This window comes from Nymphalis io, chromosome 18 (genome assembly GCF_905147045.1).
Source record: "Nymphalis io chromosome 18, ilAglIoxx1.1, whole genome shotgun sequence".
NCBI lineage: Eukaryota > Metazoa > Arthropoda > Insecta > Lepidoptera > Nymphalidae > Nymphalis > Nymphalis io.
In genome coordinates, this window is record NC_065905.1 from 7,509,217 (window position 1) to 7,529,423 (window position 20,207).

Genomic DNA, 20,207 nt, shown 5'->3' on the forward strand with positions numbered 1-20,207 from the left:
ACATGTGGCATAATTTCAGTGAAATTAGACACATGCAGGTTTCCTTACGATGTTTTCCTTCACCGTAAAACACGAGATGAATTATAATCACATTTGTTTACGCTCTTCCCCGGACGTCTATAAAATAATTCAATTATTTATATACCTGTAAAAGTAAAATTTAAAGTATAATGTATTTTTTCTACGAGTTATGAACTAAACCTAACATCAGAATGTCAATAGATACAATGACAATAGATACAATGATTTGATCGTATGTGTTACGATCGCATCGATATACTTGAAAATTTGAATACATTCGTCAATTAAATGTATTATACATGTAAAAATAAGTTTGAAATCTTTGCCATTCGTTATTTCTTTAGCGGCATACAGCATAGTTTTAGTAAATGCTATTATGGATCTAAAAGTACAACCTTTTCGTGTTTAAGCACACAAGAAAAAGAGGTATTAAAATAAAATAAACGCGTGAATAAATATACGGGTTGTATTGTTACGCGTTAGCACAGAGCACAGTACGAGCGAATAAAACGGCTAGCGAATTCTTGTATCTTACAATATGTTACGATTTTATCCTGAGATATTTCTCGGGAGTTATTTAACCCGTACGAAGTTAAAACGGAAAGCTTATGTATTTCTATTCTGTTATAACATTAAGTATTTATAATCTGGATTTTCTTAAGCTTTTACAAAGTTTTTGTATATGGTATATAATAAATAAACATTTATGGCAATGTTTACAATCCTGTCAAAGTCAAAGAATACGGGATTCACCGAATTAACAGTTCGAACGAATCGCTATTAGAATCTAAGTTGTATCGTATTTAGCAAAGAAATTTGTACATTTAATCGTTCATTGACATACTTGATACAGTTTCTAATTAACAAATATCGATAACGGCTTCTTAAACGTGTCCTATTGTTACGGTTCTGCGTAGTCGTCACATAGCATGTGAATTATAAATATTAACTTTGATACTTCAGAATAAGTGATTTTATAGTTTTAATTGGTATTTTCTGCTTAACAATGGACGAAGGGGAATCAAAAACTTGCGAGAACTGGTAAGTTTCTCTACGCCTTACAGTTAGTTGGTGTTGTGTCAATAATTGCTCTATTTATAACATCATACGTTGCGAGTTTATTTTTGGATAAATGGAGCAAATTACATGTGTCGGACGCTGTTCTGACGGTTGTTTACCTTTTCATTTAATGATTCGAACTAATCTTACTTTTTTTCCTCATTTTTTTTATATATAAAATATATTACCTACCCTCTTATATTTACCAATTCATTCTATCAAAAAAACTGTGTCAAAACATTCTGTACTTTAAATTTATTATTTTGGAATTCATATTAGCAAGTATCTTTCTCTACTCGAAATGTAAGGAAGTCTTTCAAAACGTTGACTAGTTATAATCTTACTTTTTTTTAATTCTTAATAACTATGATACTTTAAATTAGTTAAAATTAAAATTTTTTACAAGACTTAGGGACCCCATAATAAAAACAATTAAGTACATTTTAAATATCCGTTACCCTATTGTAAAATTAATTTTGATGCTGAGACTTACTTTTTTCTCAGTATCTGAAATATAAAAATAAATAAATATTTATACTCATGTATATTTGGTTTAAATTGAATGTTTTCTATTTAATTAATAAAATTTAAAAAATGCCAAATAAATATTATTTAAATATTTATATAACTGCCCATTCACTGTATTAGGAAAGTAGGAAATAGGAAAGCAAAATCGTCATCAGTGTGTCTGTAAAAAACCACATTTTTGTTTTAAACATTATCATAATCTTAACCAGTGATTCTTCACCTCTTTTTGTTGCGGAACACTTTTAACTTTAATAGGTAGGTAGGTTAATGCTGGAAATCCGAATTCACACAAATAAGATGTGGATGTTTTTGTCTATCATTGGATAATTGCATCTTATGTTAATCCAAAATGAATTAATTGATGCTTCTGAATGTTTTAAAATTAAATCTCAATTATTGGTAAGCCAAATGAGTTCTTCCTCTTCATTCAAAGTTAAGTCAAATACAGAAGTATCCATTATGAGAAATGGATTACAATCCCAATCAAATTTCTTTGTATCTAATTTTGGGGAAGTGATGAATAATTCTCTCCTCCTCTCATGTTGTCTGTAAATTGAAACTGCAAGCAAATAAATTATTCGTAAACTAAATCACATACATTTGCCAATTTTAACTAAAGAAAATGTGCAGTAACTATTATGTAATGCGTTAGGAATGCCCATTGACATTAAAACAACCTGTTTTTGTATGTACTCGTGACAAGTGTGAGCCGACTTGAGGCATAAAAAGCCGTTTATGAGTCTAAGAAAGAACATGTTACAAAACAAAATGAAATAATAAAAAAAAATATATGGATTTAAATATCTATTCCTGTTAAAAGGATTTTTCTTTTTAAATCATATTCTTTAATAATATTAACATAATTATATCTAAAATTTGGCACCACACTTTTAGAAGTTCGCGGCACTTTTGTGTGCCGCGGCACAGTGGTTAAGAATCACTGATCTAAACAATGTGCTAAACATCATGATAAGCAAACATTTTAACATATGTTTAAATTACTAAATAAAAATAATAATAATAAATAAATAAGGGGTGTGAAATTAATAAAAAAGTTATATTTTTAAGATTAATATCTTCATTTATTAATACTTTTATTTATTAGCAAAAGGGAGATCCCAGCAGTTAATTTCACTACACACACAGTATTCTGTGCTCGTAACATCCGAGTTTGTCCAGTCTGCAAGGAGCCAGTTCCACAGGCAGAGTTACATGATCATCATGAGAAATTCCACAAGCTGTGTAAGAATTTATTTTTAATTTTTAAATACAATGTGCAAAGGGAAAAAAATGGGTTTTATTGACTTACCTATATCATTTGTGCTTATTATAAGTAAATACACATGATGACTGATCTTGAACATATTTGTGACATGGTCGACATTATAAACATTATTTTATCTTTGTAGTGCCATGTAAGGAATGTGGTGAAAGTGTGTGTGGAACAGATCTTGAGGATCACATCAGGGATTCCTGTGCACACACTATGAAGTCTTGCAAGTAAGCTTCTCCTTTTGAAGACATTATCAACTGAAAAAGAATTTATTAGTCCAGTAAATGTTTTCTGCCTTTGTGTACTAATTTGTATTTTTGTAAAAAAGGGAACTAAGTTTCTTGCCGGTTCTTCTCGGTAGAATCCACATGCCGAACTGGTGGTAGGGTTTGAGGATTCATAAGTACTCATAAAAGTCTATTTGAATAAAAAAGATTTTGATTTAGTTTAACGTTAACTTTTCAGTTTAAATGCTTTTTATTGATGAGGTTATATGTTTAGGTTCTGCGCACTGGAATTGCGTCGTAGCTCGATGCCGGCGCACGAGCGGTACTGCGGCGCGCGCACAGAGCAATGCGCTGACTGCGGCGAGTGGGTCATGCACAAGTACCGACAGCTGCATCTAGACTCAAACCATGGATTCGTACGTCTCGACGACGGTGAGTTTTCCAGACACATTGTGACTAACGCTCCCACGCTATGCAAACATTCCCACTCCAATCTACTCTTATAGAAACAATCAAAATAAAACCACTACAGCCATTTATCGAGTATCAATAATCTTCGACCAATTTCGAAAGAAATTTATCAGGTGTGAAAAAAAATGGCAATTGAATTCGAAGCAGTTTCAATTTTAGTAACTCCATTTGCAATTTCGTGCCACATTTACTATAATAAATTTAATAAATAGTAGACAAGTATTTTTAGAGAAGTGTTCTGTTTTATGCTCGTTTTATAATTTATCGTTTTCGTTTCAATGTAGGTGTTCAAATATAAAACGATGACTTCTTTAACCTACATTCTTTTTTTTTTCTATTACAGATCCGTTGCCAACTAAGAAGGATGACAAAACGACGAATGTGCCAAAATCATTAAACTTGCCAAAACCAAGCAACTCATCTGACGCAATCAAAACCGCCAAAATAGTTCAGCCCCTCAACGGTCTCTCAAAGAATGTCAACATTATTAGGCCTGTCACAGAAATTAGACGCTTACCACCATCAATCAATCATAATTCAGAAAGCGTATTAAAAACATTTAAATCTCAAAGCAATGGACAAAGTTCAGCTGGTCCTTCAAGCTCTAATGAATGTCGTTCAAATAATTCCGCAGTGACTAATATAATGAGACCTCAATCTAGTGGTCCGATTCCATTATCTGATAGAACAAATTTGTCTTCAAGTAATATTTCTTCGACTTTAAGTGATGTTGCAAATGGCTCAAGCTCACCTCAGAACGGAGCGATTCCAAGAATCAAAAGGACCAACGATCAACCACAAGTGAACACGGCAGTGGCGGCACAGGATAAAGTTAGGAAGAATTTATGGTATATTTATATTTTAATATCTAGATAGACAATTTTATTTATATCTGATATATTTATTGGCCAAAATGCTTAGAATGAAATTACAATTTTTAAAAACTATTATTACATTTGAAAATTTGTTTTTCATTACATATCCTGTTGAAATACCACAATAGTATTTTAAGTACGCTGGTATACGCCACCAACGTTGTGATCGCAGGTTCCAATACAAGATTTAGGATTATTTAGTTTTTATTTTATTATCATTTTATTTAATGGTATCTTTGAACTTGAACGATGATGTCGTCAACGCTCATTTAAAACTGTTTTTTCGAAGAAAATAATTTTATGTCATAGTAAAAGCATTTTTCACGGCATTACGTCGTACTCTTCGAGTAAGGACATTGTAGTTTTTCAGTTGTAAATGTCTCGTATGATAGCGTGGAAAGTATTAAATGTCTGTCTGCAGGGCTCCTCGCGGAGCAGTGAAGAAGCGTCCTGCCCCGAAGCCCCCGACAGCAGAGCCTCCGAAGACAGAACCGCCCGCGGACCCCAAACGACAGCTTCCGCTTGAAAGCGCTGTGCAGCGGCAGCGGGCGGAGGAACGTCAGAGACAGGAGCAAACAGCTTATAATCTGTCAGTAGGTGAGCATCTCGTCAATAGACTACTAAATGGTTTTTTTAGAAATTAAATAAATATACAATATTTTACAATAATGACTGATGACTCATTGGTCAAGCGGCTGCTTATGTGATCCTGAGCTCTCACCACTGACCATCTCGGCTCAAATTCATTATCAAATAATTTTTATTAGTCTGACAATAATAACAGCCTGTGAATCTCCCACTGCTGGTCTAAGGCCTCCTCTCCCTTTTTGAGGAGAAGGTTTTCGAGCTTATTCCACCACGCTGCTCCAATGCGGGTTGGTGGAATACACATGTGGCTGAATTTCAGTGAAATTAGGCACATGCAGGTTTCCTCACGATGTTTTCCTACACCGTAAAGCACGACTTGAATTATAACCACAAATTAAGCACATGAAAATTCAGTGGTGTTTGCCCGGGTTTGAACCCACGATCATCGGTTAAGATTCACGCGCTCTTACCACTGGGCCATCTCGGCTTGAGAATAATAGTGAATAACTCTATTCTAGGTTTACCTCCCGTCCTTAGTCCATTGGCAAAACTCGAGAAACTAAGAAAGATGGACGCTCTCCAGAACCCAGTGGACAACGACCAAGATTACAAAAACTGTCTCCAAGGCAGAGTGTGGCTGAGCTCAGAGATTACACCGGCTGGTCACGTATTAGGAACTTCATCTAACTACAGAACGAAAATAGCTACAGAACTAGAAGCTTCAAGAAGAAAAAATGGTTCTAAGTCTCAATCGCCAGAGAATGTACAAGGAGCAGCAGTCAGGCGGAATGATCTGAAGGATTTGAAGCCAATGACTCCCGAGGAGTTCATAGATAGGTTCAATGAGCTCCAGCTTAGGAAGCCGGGTGAGGAGATGCTACGGGCGGATAGGTTCAGTCAGATTAAGTCCTCGTTGAGGGAGCTGCGGAGAGGCTTGAATGAGGTTAAATTTCTAAGATTATTATTTTCTAATACATTATGTTGTATAATAAATGAGACTGTTTTGTAATGCCTATCTGAAATAACTACTGATTAAATAACTATACATATAACTAGTGCATTTGAAGGTTTTTGTATATAACATTATCATGTAAGTATTTGCACTTAGCAACTCCATCCGCTTCATGTTCCTTGTATAGTTTAAATTATAGAAGATTAAATTGGATTTTCAGCCAGGTTTGGAATGGTTTAGCTAAGTTTCACTCGCTATTCTGTCCTCCTATTCTGTTCTCGTGGGCCATAGCGAATAGCTTCTTCAAGAATTGAGCTTTTAAATACAAGAATATTTTTTTAATCCCAATGTCCTTCGAGGTCTCTACTGTTAACAAAAGGATGCAGAGATTCTTTTTTGTCATTTCACTCTTGACAGCGGTCGTGGTTATCACTGCAGCAGCGCTGTGGCACGCTTGTCATTTTTTTTTTTCGTGCTGTGTATTGCTGTTGGACCTAGTGGCCTCTACAGCGTCACCGGGCGGGATGGACGAGTTAAACTCAGCTGGATGTTGGGAGCCACACGAGGGGCTCAAGAAAACAACACAAAACGAAACAAACGTCCTAAGGGTGCCTCCTTTGAGACCGGACCTCGGTCTCAAAGGAGGCACCCTTTGAGACCGAGGTCCGGACCCTTTGAGACCGAACCGCCGTTGAAACCGGGAGGGATGGACGTGTGCTTTATAAACGCTGTCATACGCCTAAGCGTCGACGGGGACACTTCCGGTGTGTTATCTGTGTTCCCTAACAAGTGTATGTTGGCAGCGGCGAGTCTATCAGAGTGTGTGAGAGCGAGGCGATTAGAGTGTATGAGACAGGATCGAGTAAGAAGTGCTTAGGTCGCCTACGGGTCGAATTAGGTAGCTCTAAGACTTGACTATTTGTCTCCATTCTTCTCTGACACTGTCTTTCTTGCGCACTTGTGTACGAAGAGGAGATGATACACCATAATTTCTGTGTACAAATTTACAATTTCTTCTAACTCAGAAAGAAAGAAATAATATACTTTGTTATACGGGAAATCACTTATAATCTTTTCCATTTCAGGTTACCGCTCCGTATAATTTGAATGCACATAACGAAACGTATCAAAGGTTAGTTGAATTTTAATTTAATAAAAAAAAACTTATTAAAACCTGTAAATGCACATAATAGGTTATGGAGAAGATTTGCAGCCATGAAGTTCAATTGTGAGGTTTCCTCTCGATATTTTCCTTCATGAATAAGCAAGAGACGAATTTTGTGCCGCGTTGTGTAGGAATTCCAACATTATTAAGATAAAGCCATTTTATTTTAGTAACCCTGTTACACAATTTTGTGTATATTAATTAAAATACATTTCATAACATTATGTTTAATGTAAAATAAAAATAAATTAAAATGTAAGAAAAAAATTACTTTGGAATGAATGCAAAACATGGTTCAATTATAAACAATGAAGCACGTGAAATCTCAGTGCCGCTAGCCGTCCCCCCGGCGGCGCGCTGGCGGGCGTGGTCGCCAGCGGTCGCGAGTCGCCGGTGCGGCTGCCGTGCGAGTTCTGCGGCGCGCCCGTGCCCGTCGACGACCTCGTGCAGCACCAGGTCAGCCTCCACCCGCACTAACACTGGAACGCGTTAAACGGCCTCGCGTTTTGATTGGCCGATCTTGATTCTTAACAGTGACTGTGTCTTTATCTAAGTGTAATATACATTTTTTTTATTTTAAAATAAGAACATTTTCGATTTTTAAATGTTTGACGACTAAGTCAAGTATCATTGGAATTGTGATCTTTGAAATAATGAAATATGAAGTAAAACAAGTAAATAAAATTTTAAATGTTTTTGCCGTCTATACTATGACCACAATTAATAAATATTTTCTTTATTGATATTGCACGTATCTATTAAATCAGTTACTCCCCGTGCCCGCAGACCGGCTGCCGGCCCGATTTGGCGCAATTCCGCGCCCCGGCGGAGCCCGCTGTGTACATCCCGTGTGAGTTCTGCACCCGGCCGCAGCCCGTCTACTTGCTCAGCGAGCACCAGGTACCGCGACTTATCTATAACTGCCACTCTTATATAAAATTATTTATAATGAAACAAAACTCTATACCACGTGAGCGAGACGAACGACTAATGTTCGTTATATTACAAAGCCATTTCATTAGACTTAGCTATGCAAGTAGGAGGGATAATCCTGATAATCGGGGTTTTTTTTATAGAATTGAAAGGCGGACGAGCATATGGGCCACCTGATAGAAAGTGGTCACCAACACCCATAGATATTTGCATTGTAAGAAATGTTAACCATCGCTTACATCACCAATGCGCCTCCAACCTTGGGAATTAAGATGTTATGTCCCTTGTGCCTATAATTACACTGGCTCACTCACCCTCCAAATCGGATCACAACAATACCAAGAACTGCTGTTTGGCGGTAGAATATCTGATGAGTGGGTGGTACCTACCCAGACGAGCTTTCACAAGGCTCTACCACCAGTTCACAAAGCTCTACCACCAGTATTGGGTTATTGTAGTTTGGACTTCTAATACAAGCTTCAAGGAAAATATACATAGTAATATTCCTGATCGATTTTCGTCTAAAGCAGATGTAACAGATGTCAAAAAGTAGCTAACAGGTTATATTATAGCGAGGGCGTCTGTGTGCAAACTCAGGCGCACTCTTTTTCTCTTCTGTCATAGATATATGTAACTGTAATTTGTGTGGTTTGTGATGTGCAGGACCAGGTTACTCTGTTTATCTGTGTGAGTAGTGGTAAGAACGCGTAAATCCTAACTGATGAACGTAGGTTCAAACCCGGGCAAGCACCTCCGAATTTTCATGTGCTTAATTTCTGTTATAATTCATCTCGTGCTTTTCGGTGAATGAAAACATCGTGAGGAAACCTGCATGTGTCGAATTTCATCGAAATTCTGCCACAAGTGTATTCCACCAACCCGCATTGGAGCAGCGTGGTGGAATAAGCTCCAAACCTTCTCCTCAAAAAGAGAGAAGAGGCCTTAGCCCAGCAGTGGGACATTAACAGGCTGTTACTGGACTGTATAAAATAACAATTGACAAATCAATTGGTGGTTGTACTTGTGAAGCTCATGAAATATGTCTGAACCCTTTTGCTGTATTAACAAAGGGAGGCTCCCTTTCTATGCATTTCTGGCTGTAAAGTGTATACAGGAATACTGATGCGTTTTTTTATTGTTTTTTTATTTAGTAATCCAACAGTTAATATGTTGTAACTAAAACCAAAATAGGATTACACAATTATTTTAAACAAATATTTAATTACTAACTTAGACCGTAAGTAAATTAAAACTATTAAGAGATAATGAAATATATTTTTTTTCAGGAGCGATGTGGCAGAGACGCAAATGAGCTGTTCCAAGACTGAGGCGACTTTTAAAACTGATCGATATTTGTTAAAGAAGCTAATATTATAAAGAGGTAAGATATGTAAAAAGCTACCGATTATATAAATAAGCAGCTTTCATATTATTTTAGCGTATAGTTTGTGAATATTTGTGCATATTTTTTGCCTAAAAAGTTACGTAGTCGAAGTGAAAATTGTCGAGGCAGGCGCTTTTGAAGCGAACACCGTCTGAGCTATAACAGATACACAAAAAAATGTCAATAAGATTTGTATTTCTTCAAAATGTATAATAAAAATCTATATTAGTTATCTAGGAAAGGTATCTGAAAACCTTTCCTAGATAACTCGCAGTTATGATTTTTATAATTACAAAATGCGTGAAAAATATCGACAACTGCAGCTTAGTTTAATTATCACGAACTATTAATTATCAAAATGTATTAATATTCCATATAAAATTAAAAAAAATATATCAATTTTAAACGTTTCATGTAGATAAACATTAGTTTTATACTATTAAAAATACGCACGGTGTTTTGTACGTCGCATTAGCACAGCACGGAACTGGTTGTCGATTATTTATATCGCATTGATTAAAAAACCGGATATATATATAAAATATTTTACCCGTACATAGACGAGACGGGTTAGCATTTTTATAGAAATACTATTTTTTGGTTCAATGGTACGTGTCTGATAGTCTGCAGGTTATTACAAAAACATATTGATATATAAATAAAATTATTATATTTTTTTTATCTTTTCAGTTCACCAATAAATGAATGTCGATGTTGCAGTTGACGCTCAACTCGCTAATTAGATGTAAAAATACGTATATGACCAATGATAATAGTTTTGTATAAAAAAAATATATTTTATTTGTTGGAAAAAACATAGTAGAATTAAGTATAATAATATGAATATTCATATAAATTATAAACAATAGATTAATAATATGTAAGCGTTTTTTGATTCGACTTTATTACTTTTATAACTTTAAAAATACTATTTAAATAACACGTATATTTCAAATCACTTGTAGGAACGAATGAACATTCCTAATTTATTATAAATGTGCAAAATTTTTCTTCTAATTTAAATATGGAATAAATAAAAAAAATATTGCATTTAATTGTTGTATAAAAGCAAAATATCGTTGTTAAAAAATTCTTAAAGGTTTTTGAGTGTGATTTTATTTTTTCTTATACTTTGAGCTGGACTCATGACATTTTGTGACCTTAGTTAATAGAAATAAGGTTTAAAATGCAATATGTAATTTTTAGGGATCTTGAGGAGATTTATACGAGAATTTTTATAATTAATTGATAATTTCATAGACATCACAGATATTGCTGTATTGTTCTTAACTAAAAACCAGTTATTTGTAAAGGCTTAGGTTATATTTTGTAAGGCTTACATTGTCTCGCAATTATTTAAAAAATACTGTCGATTCTGTTTGAAATATTATTTTATATTTTTTGAGTTGCTTGCGTATGATAAAATCGTCACCAATATGATTTTTTATTTCAATAAGTGTAAGATGTTTATCTTAGACCCTGCGATGAAGAATCGCCGATCAAATCGAAGTCGAATAAAAAATATATTCCGATGTTCGATTTTTAAATTAGTTTTTTATTTCATATGCTATTAATACAGAACCACATTTTTTGTACAACCACAGGCTGTATAAAAAATAATGTAATGGTCTAGACAACTACCGATGAAGATATATAGATTATGGATCGTAACATTAGTCCATTAATATATAAAAGGAATTATAGAAAATTTATTAATTTTATATTGTCTTAATGGTGACATTTACTCAATTTTAAATATAATATCTATGCCAGATCGCTACGAAAGATAGCCATAACAATGATACTTTTGTTGCGGCGTATGTATAGTATGTGTCTTCAAAATAAAGACAAATGTAAAATAAAAATCCATTAACAATAAAAAACACTGGCAACATTTCGTCGAGTTTAATTCAAAGTCTTGACGGATTGAAATTAAAATTTTAATATTAAAAGTGAAAGGTTATTGTAAACTAAGATTATTGTTCATTATGTATGTATACAATTAATTTTAGTATGTAATAAATAAGAATAACATAATTATTAACTCTTACCTATTCTTGCTTTACTTGCTTTTATGTCTTCGAAAAAATGAAAACAAGAATCTCTCATTTAACGTCATACTAATATTTTTCAATGTCCTTCGTTTCGTAACTATTAATGAGATTCAATTTATCATTTGATCGTGCCTTTTAAATGTATATTAATGTAACGATAAAAAAATATTATATAATTAGATTTAAAAAAATTTTGTTTATATGTAAATACAAAACTGCCTTCGTATATTTTCTGGTTCGTGTAAAAAAAAAATAAGAATTATTAATGTGAAATTGTCATTTTATTAAAACCCTAATTTATATATATATATACACACAGCATAATTACAAAATATAAAGATAAGATTCAGGACGTTTTACAATTTTGTACAAATTTCATTAAAAATTTTTTAGAACTCGATAATGCGTCCATTATTGAGAAAATCCATTAAAAAATTAACAAATGCCAAGAAAATCCTTAAAAAAAAGTTATGTATTTAGTAGAGCTGGCGTTTGTGTATACTTATGTGTACTTGAGTGTGTATGAAAAATAATTATTCTACATTTTTTTGTAATTATCAAAATGGGGAATTCTATCCCGTGTTGTTAACCAATGATGGACATTTATATAAATATGAGTTACATATGTGTGCAAAATTGAGAAAGTATTAATATTTTATTAATAAAAAACATCTGTAAAGAGAAATTTCTATATATTTTTTTATAAATAATTAAATTACATTGTTACTGTGCGTACACATCTATTTGTACAATTCCAATAAATAGTCTTAATTATTTCAGTTCACAAACGTTTCTTGAGCTGTCATAACACATTATAATAATGTCTGCTGTTGAGATAGAAACGCGTCTCTTTCTTTTCCAAGCAATACACTTACATTTTAGTACATACAACATTATTATTACATCATAAGGCTTTAGGTACGTCATACGACGCTATTTTCCAAAAGGTCCTATTGTAATAGCATTGGAATGAAAGAAAAATGCAATACTTAATTAATATATTTGAATAGAATACATAGGTCGATATCAAAAGTTGGTTTGGTGGTAATAAAGTAGTCATTAACTAAATTATCAATTATTAAAAAAAAAAGTCGAGATGGCCTAGTGGTTAGAACGCGTGAATCTTAACCGATGATCGTGGGTTCAAACCCGGGCAAGCACCACTGAATTTTCATGTGCTTAATTTGTGTTTATAATTCATCTCGTGCTTGACGGTGAAGGAAAACATCGTGAGGAAACCTGCATGTGTCTAATTTCATTGAAATTCTGTCACATGTGTATTCTACCAACCCGCAATGGAGCAGCGTGGTAGAATAAGCTCCAACACCTCCTCAAAAGGGAGAGAAGGCCTTAGCCCAGCAGTGGGACATTAACAGGCTGTTACTGTTACTGTAACTAAATTATTAAATTATTGCATTTCAATTATTTTCTCATCTCTGAAATGATATTTTATACAGGTATTCGGTGGGATTAGAATTAGCTTTAAAACATGATAAAATACTTTTTGTTCCTATGGAAAAACGGAAATGATAGGATATATAGAAATGGCTTTTGTGTTATCTAGTATTAAATACGTCAAAATATTCGATTTTTATAAAAAATAATAAAACCCACTTGCCAACTATTTGACTTGTTATAGTTCTAGGTACATTGACGAAGTATGCAAATATTGTTAGCGGTTAACTAACGTTGTATTAGTATTTGTACAAATCCATGACGTCACATCAAAAGTTTATAATTAATATAACATTTTTAGAAACAACATAAGAAATAGTCATTCGGACATCTCGGCACAGTGATTTGCAGCTTCGGACAGTTCTCAATTTTTTCACATCGACAACGACTTTTGAACTTTCTTTTATACGGTCTGTCAACTTTTGTCGCAGCTGCAAATGAATTTATTGAATTTGTTGACACTGTATTTATTGAATTTGTTTTTGCTTTAAAATGACTTAACTTGGATAGGAATCTTGGACTTTGGGTAATTTTGGGTTTCGGCGGACGTGTTGTTGTTGTTGTCGGTATTGTTGTGACCTCTTCCTCGTTAGCGTCTGCTATCTCCGTCGTGGTTTCCGAGTCAAATTCTGTAGCGAGGTCATCGTTTCTATCAAGTCGAATGAATTCGTTGTTTTCGAACGTAATATTACTTGGGACGGCGAGCGGTAAATTCTCTGCACTGGTTTCAATAGTAGTATTTTGTAATGACGTTACATTATTAATAAGCGGTTCGATCTTCACAAACGTAACGTTTGAGTCTTGAGGTGCCGTGCTAACAGCGCTCATATACAAAAGCACCGCGACGAGTATTCTGGAAATAAAAGAAAGTGCATCAGGATTGTTATAGATAAATAGGTAGACTTTAATTAATTATATTAAAAATAAAATTTTAATAAGTCCAACGGAATAAAATCAATAAAGCAGTTTAAATTAAACTAGTAACTAAGCGTATCGGCTTCGCACGGGTAGATAAGAAACACGTATTTTGGATAGGATTTGCGTAAAATCCGTTCTTAGTGAGCGTCTACGTCAGAAGGTGTAACTGTGACAAATTTCAAGTCAATCAGGCGGATAGTTTAGTAGATCTCGTTACGTATGGTATTTTGCTTATATATAAAGATAATAATTGTCATAGAAATACGCTGTCGCAATTAATAACAACCTCGGTTACGCTGCAGAAACATATGTGAAATGTGCTATAATGGTGCCTATCAATAGATGGTGCTTATCGATTCAGAACTAATAACAATCGATAAATATATAAGCATAGCTAAGATTATTACTGGTATACGAGGCGGGTGGCGTGGTCAGTAGATACTTGCCTTTCACGCCGAAGGTGGTGGTTTCGATTCCCACCCAGGATAGACATTTGTGTGCATGAACATGTCTGTTTGTCCTGATTCTGGGTGTAATTATCTATACAAGTATTTTTTTTTAAATTATTATTATTTATAAAAGAAAAAGTAGTATATGTGGTATATCAATTGTTTGGTTTCCATAGCACAAGCTTTATACAAGCTTAAATTGGGGATCAGATGGCCGTGTGTGCAAAATGTCCCAGGATATTATATTATTGTTATTATTATACTATACCAGTATATATATAATTGTATGATAATTGTTATAAATCCTTAGTCTTGTTCATTTATCAATTCACTGTTTGTGTATATAGAATCTACTCACATGAAGACTTGTGGCTGCTAATCGAAGATAATAAAATGAAACCATAGATAAGTTAAAAAAAATTACCGATATATCATATTCCTAACAATAATGTTATAAGTTCAGGAGCTTAAGTTATATTAATAAATCAGAAAGGTTTTTGTTTAATCAACTAATCCGGCTCGAAAAAAACTTTTTGCGTTAGATAAAAATTCATAAAGAAGCGCTTATGAATAAGGTAATCTAGACTATATAACAACACCAACGATCAAGGCGGAACATCTAGTGTAAGTACATTAATGTTGGTAGGGCTTTGTGCAAGCTCGTCTGGGTAGGTACCACCCATTTATCAGATATTCTACCGCAAAACAGCAGTACTTGGTATTGTTGTGTTCCGGTTTGAAGTGTGAGTGAGCCAGTGTAATTACAGGAACGGATCATAACATCTTAGTTCCCAAGGTTGGTGGCGCATTGGCGATGTAAGCAATGGTTAACATTTCTAATAATGCCATGTCTATGGGCGTTGGTGACCACTCACCATCAGGTGGCCCATATGCTCATCCGCCTACCTATACTATAAAAAAAGTAACAAAAAAGCACGCAAATATAAATAATAAAACATTAGAGTCAGTAGCGAGCATTACTTGATTTATTAATTTCATCGATTGAAAACTTTAGTCGCCTAATATTGTTTGCTTTTAAAGTTCCCGGCTTATATATCTATACGTTAAGAAACTGTCACTTTTAAGATGGCACTTTTGGCAATTTTTACTTTATTATTGGTTGTAAGGTTGACCGAATCGAGAAGGTTACATACAAAAGTTAATTTTGTATTGTGATTGAATTTGTAATAATATCTTTCTTCATTGTCAATGTTATATCACATATCGATATTCAGTTACATGTATATAGCAAGTACGATGCGACCCTCTTCCTAGTTTAGATTACAATCAACTCACATTTCAATAATCATGCAGGAAGAATATTATATTAATATCACAAGGACTAAGGGTGCTACTCTTTTTCCGATAGCTTTGCAAAACTTCCTTTTGAGGAAAGGTTGAAGGTTCCACCACGCTGTTCCAATGCGGGTTGGTGGAAACACCTGTGGCTGATTTCCATCTATCGGTTTCCTCGTAATGTTTTCCTTCACCGTTGAACACGCAATATGTTATTATAAAACAAATTAAGCACATGACTATTCAGTGGCACTTGCGCGGGGTTGAATCCGCAAGGTTGAGTTAAGATTCACTTGTTTCACCGATTCACTGAGCCATTTCGGCTCTTTTTTAATACATTACTGGGATGTAATGTTTGATATGGCGATTTTAAGCCTTTCTAATTTTTATTAATTTAAAATGTGCAACTGTGTAGTATATTTAGTAATACGGCATACTTTAATTGAGAAACGCCCAACTTTTCCTAGATGTAGGTAACACCCCGGGGTCATTAGTCACTAATAATAATTTAATGTGTTGAGAAATGGCGTCTAATCTTAAATAACATATCAAATCAATTTAACAAATTATATTTTGTATGATTATTTGAAATGTCTTTGACCCATTATAAAATTTAAACTGTATTTATAAAAAAATTAAAAACCGGTATTGATTTTATTCCTTCCATTAAAATATTTTTATATTTCGATGTTGTTAATGAACAAGTTTTAAGATTATATGCTTAAATTAATTTTTAATAACGAAATAAGACTGAAGTAGATAGATTAATTAAAAGTAAAGTAAAATTCAAAATTGTACTTTTTTTTGAATACTAGGTCTGTCGCCACGTCTTTTAAGTTTAGTGTTTATTAAGCTAAAGATAAATTTCTTTGAATCCTAACAAATAATATCCTCCAGACCGATTTCGGCCACGGCGGCCATTCTCAAGAGAGATTAGCCAACTACGCAGGAGATATTATAGTGCATAAGTGTGTGCGCAAACACAGGTGCACTCTCTATTCCCTAACTCTCATAATCCCATGGGATGGCAATCCGACACGACCTGAAAGAGTTCAGGCGCAGGACAAACGGCTTTACGTGCTTTCTGAGGCACGGGAGTGTACACACTTGAAACTTCCAGACTCCGGGATGCTACTGAGAATTTTCTGACAGAAAAACCCAATAACTTTTTATTAGCCCGACCTGGGAATTGAACCCAGGATCTCCGGGTCTGCGGCCTTATATCAAGCCACTAGACCAAGGCGGTCAAATCCTTACTAATATTATATAGGCGAGAGTGAGTTTTTTCATTTGTTTGTTTGTTACGCTTCCAAGTCTCAACTACAGTCAGGGTTACAGAAAAGGACTTAGGTTACCTAACACCACCTCACCAGCGGGCGGAAACGAATAATGAAACTAACATTTATTTTAACTTTATTACATTCACAAGGAACATAGCCTCTTAGTTCCCTTAGTTAGTGGGTTGGTGGCGCATTGGCGATGTAAGTGATGGTTAACGTTTCTTACAATGCCAATGTCTATGGGCGTTGGTGACCATTGCCCTCACGTGGCCTATATGCTCGTCCATACCTATTCTATAAAAAAAAACATGAAATCTAAGTAACGAAATTGCATTTTCATGGACACTGATATTTTTTTTCTGATTTTCTCAATTATTCTCTTACCACATAACGAAAATGCAATATTATTTATTCAAGGTTTTTAATTTGCAATCATGAACATTTCGATCCGCTTAATGTTGATTCATAATAGTAGATTATAATGATTATTATGTAGTCGAATTTCGATCGGATGCAGCCATGATGGCCCAGTATATTGACGGAAGTTCTTGAGTTCGAAACCGGGAAAGCAACACTGAGATTTCATGCCTGAAACCAAACCTGCAGAATTTGCTTCTCAAATGAAATAACCACTAGCCCGTGGCCGCAGATCTTTGCCTAGCGGGGTCTTTAACGGGTTGATACCTACTTTACTTTATCCAATGTATATAATTATCGATATAATAACTCACGAATATAAATATTTTAATTATATATTTGATAGATATTAATAGCTGGAATACGCAACTTAAATTATTTCAAATTTTTTATGCACCGAATGAATTATGTATAAAACAGTAAGCATCGTTAGCTTATAATAATTCTAGCGAGATTGTAAATTGCAGAAATATTCGTTGGAAAGCTATGTTGCTGTCCAAATGCTGTAATTAAAAAAAAATATAGAAAACTTAAAGGAAATGTCTAGTACGTTGAATAAATGAGATATTATTTTATATTGAAATTTAAATAGAACTTTAATGGTGTTTTTTAATATTAATGAATATAAAAATAACTCAAATGTTACACAAGTATTAATTTTCGTTAAAAGTAAGTTTGTCAACTTAATTATAAGGAAAAAATCTCCGGTAATGATATATACTTCGTTCTAAGTAACGAAGCGGGTTATTGTAACAATGATATCTTTAAATTAAATTTCTGTATTATCTGTCCATCGCGCACAAAACAATGTTGTTAAAACTTTTTGTTTCGTTTATTCCACGCACGCGCTTAGATATTCTCATCGATATATGAGTATAATGATTCAAAGCCGTTTATCTGAACATTATACAGAAATGTTTTTAATTTATAAATATTTAATTATTATATTTTTATGTATTATGTAATACCTATGCATAATATATGTGTATATTTGTTGGTTTGTCTTTTAAATGGATAAGTGATAGGCACTTCATCAAAAAGGTCCCAATCTAAGAGCGAGTATTGCAACTTTTTAATTTTTATCTCGAAAATTGTAATACCTTCTATATATAGTTATTAGAAAACTTATTTTCGCTGTCATGTGAGGGGGAGGGGGAGGTGTTGATACCCTATATATTTTTCTGTACCCCTGATAACGTGTATGCAAAATTTCATGATGGTTGAGTGGTTAAGGCGTGAAAGTGTAACAAACAAACTGACTTCGCATTTATAATATTAGTAAGGATAATGTGCATTGTGTATTATAAAGAAGTTATAATATTTGAAAAAATGCATATGAATATAGATGTGAGTTTAATATTATTCATTAATGTTTGACTTGAATGAATATGACATACTACACTTTGAATGTGCCGTTGATTAAAAATATTGTCTGCAATTGTAAGAAGTATATCAAAATATATTTAAAATTCATCGAACGTTGATCACAACGCCGAAAGACAAGCACAACATTTGTAAAAAATATATATATATATCTGTCATTGTGTCGAGAACAATGCGCGTGTGGCGGGAACTTAGGAACCGTGCTACACGCCAATTACGTGCAAACACGCGGGTAATTAAATCTTAAGCTGACGTTAATTATTTATTTTTCTAATAAAAAATTCGGATAGAATAGACGTGACATCCTTCTGATTTGTTGTTTTTTTTTTCAACTTTTTGAAGGATACATTTAAAACACTGCTTAGAAAAAATACTTAAGCGCAGTTTTATCTTATAAGAAATAATAAGAAGGATTCAAACATTTAAAAACATATAAGGTATTTAATATACAGTCGAAATAATATTAAAAAAAATGTTTATAAGTCTGTCTAAACACAAAGATGTCGCAATGTCCGCTACATTAATGTAACAACTATCTACTATTGTCATTCATCCTTTTTTTAACTCATCTTTTTATATTTTCAATATTATAATTTATTAATAATTAGTGATAAATTCAATACCATAAAGAAATACATTCGATATCAGATATTAATATATAATATCTAAGTGATGCTATGATCACAATTAATTTCTAAACGCTTCTCTATAAATAAATAATAAATAAAAATAATTGACAGTAGTAAAGAGCCTACAAATAATGAGTTAATTATGTTTAATATTAATAGTCCCTGTAAACTTTGATATTGAGGCAATTTTATTTTAATTAAAACTTTGTCTAATTAAAATTAAACTGTTTGTAAAATTTGTTGTTGTTGCTTAACTATTTAAAATCTGGCCCTTTGTGGCTATTACCATTGCCAGAAATTGACGTACATATTTAGTTTTAATGATACTATTTAAATTTGAGCAACACTTACCAATCAGCGTTATAAATTTGAAAAGTTTACGCATAACATATTTATAATATAATATTAAATTTTATTATTGCAGTGTTTATGTGATGATAAAAATGTACGTAAAATATTAACGAGTTCTCAATTTGTACTTGAACTTGTAAATAAAAAAAATCACTAACCGGTACATAGCGAAGGTCCTTCTCCGCGTGCGATCTTCAAAACACAACGGCCGGGGTTGAAACATCCAGCTTTTATAAAGAACCTAGTCAATTACACTTGTAAGTTGTAACTAATAAATTAACAATCCCAATAATTGTAAGATATAAATTAATATAAAATGATGATCTTGTTTTTCAGGTTAACGTTATAAATAAAAGGTTTTAATAATATAGAATTAATAACATTTTCACAAATAAATTATCAAAAAAAAGTTTATATTGATAAAATTAAATTTGAGTAATATTTTTATTTCGATGTTTTTTTCACGGGCTCCGGAAAGAGACTGGCTGGCGTCGGTAGC

General features: G+C 33.3%; 2 protein-coding genes across 2 annotated transcripts; one reads left to right on the forward strand and one right to left on the reverse strand.

Annotated features, from left to right (window-relative positions):
- Positions 1–761: 761 nt before the first annotated feature.
- LOC126775713 (uncharacterized) lies at positions 762–11,733 on the forward strand. Its single transcript, XM_050497794.1, has 12 exons — positions 762–1,062; positions 2,714–2,850; positions 3,018–3,108; positions 3,383–3,540; positions 3,923–4,427; positions 4,876–5,051; positions 5,561–5,985; positions 7,080–7,126; positions 7,489–7,615; positions 7,946–8,059; positions 9,379–9,473; positions 10,167–11,733. The coding sequence occupies exons 1-11, from the start codon at positions 1,028–1,030 to the stop codon at positions 9,418–9,420; spliced, it is 1,857 nt and encodes a 618-aa protein (XP_050353751.1). The 5' UTR covers positions 762–1,027; the 3' UTR covers positions 9,421–9,473; positions 10,167–11,733.
- Positions 11,734–12,306: 573 nt separating this feature from the next.
- LOC126775729 (uncharacterized) lies at positions 12,307–19,943 on the reverse strand. The gene is made up of 2 exons (XM_050497827.1): positions 19,867–19,943; positions 12,307–13,838 (listed from the first exon to the last, which is right to left on the reverse strand). Exons 1-2 carry the CDS (start codon positions 19,929–19,931, stop codon positions 13,283–13,285), a joined length of 621 nt encoding a protein of 206 aa, XP_050353784.1. The 5' UTR covers positions 19,932–19,943; the 3' UTR covers positions 12,307–13,282.
- Positions 19,944–20,207: the final 264 nt, after the last annotated feature.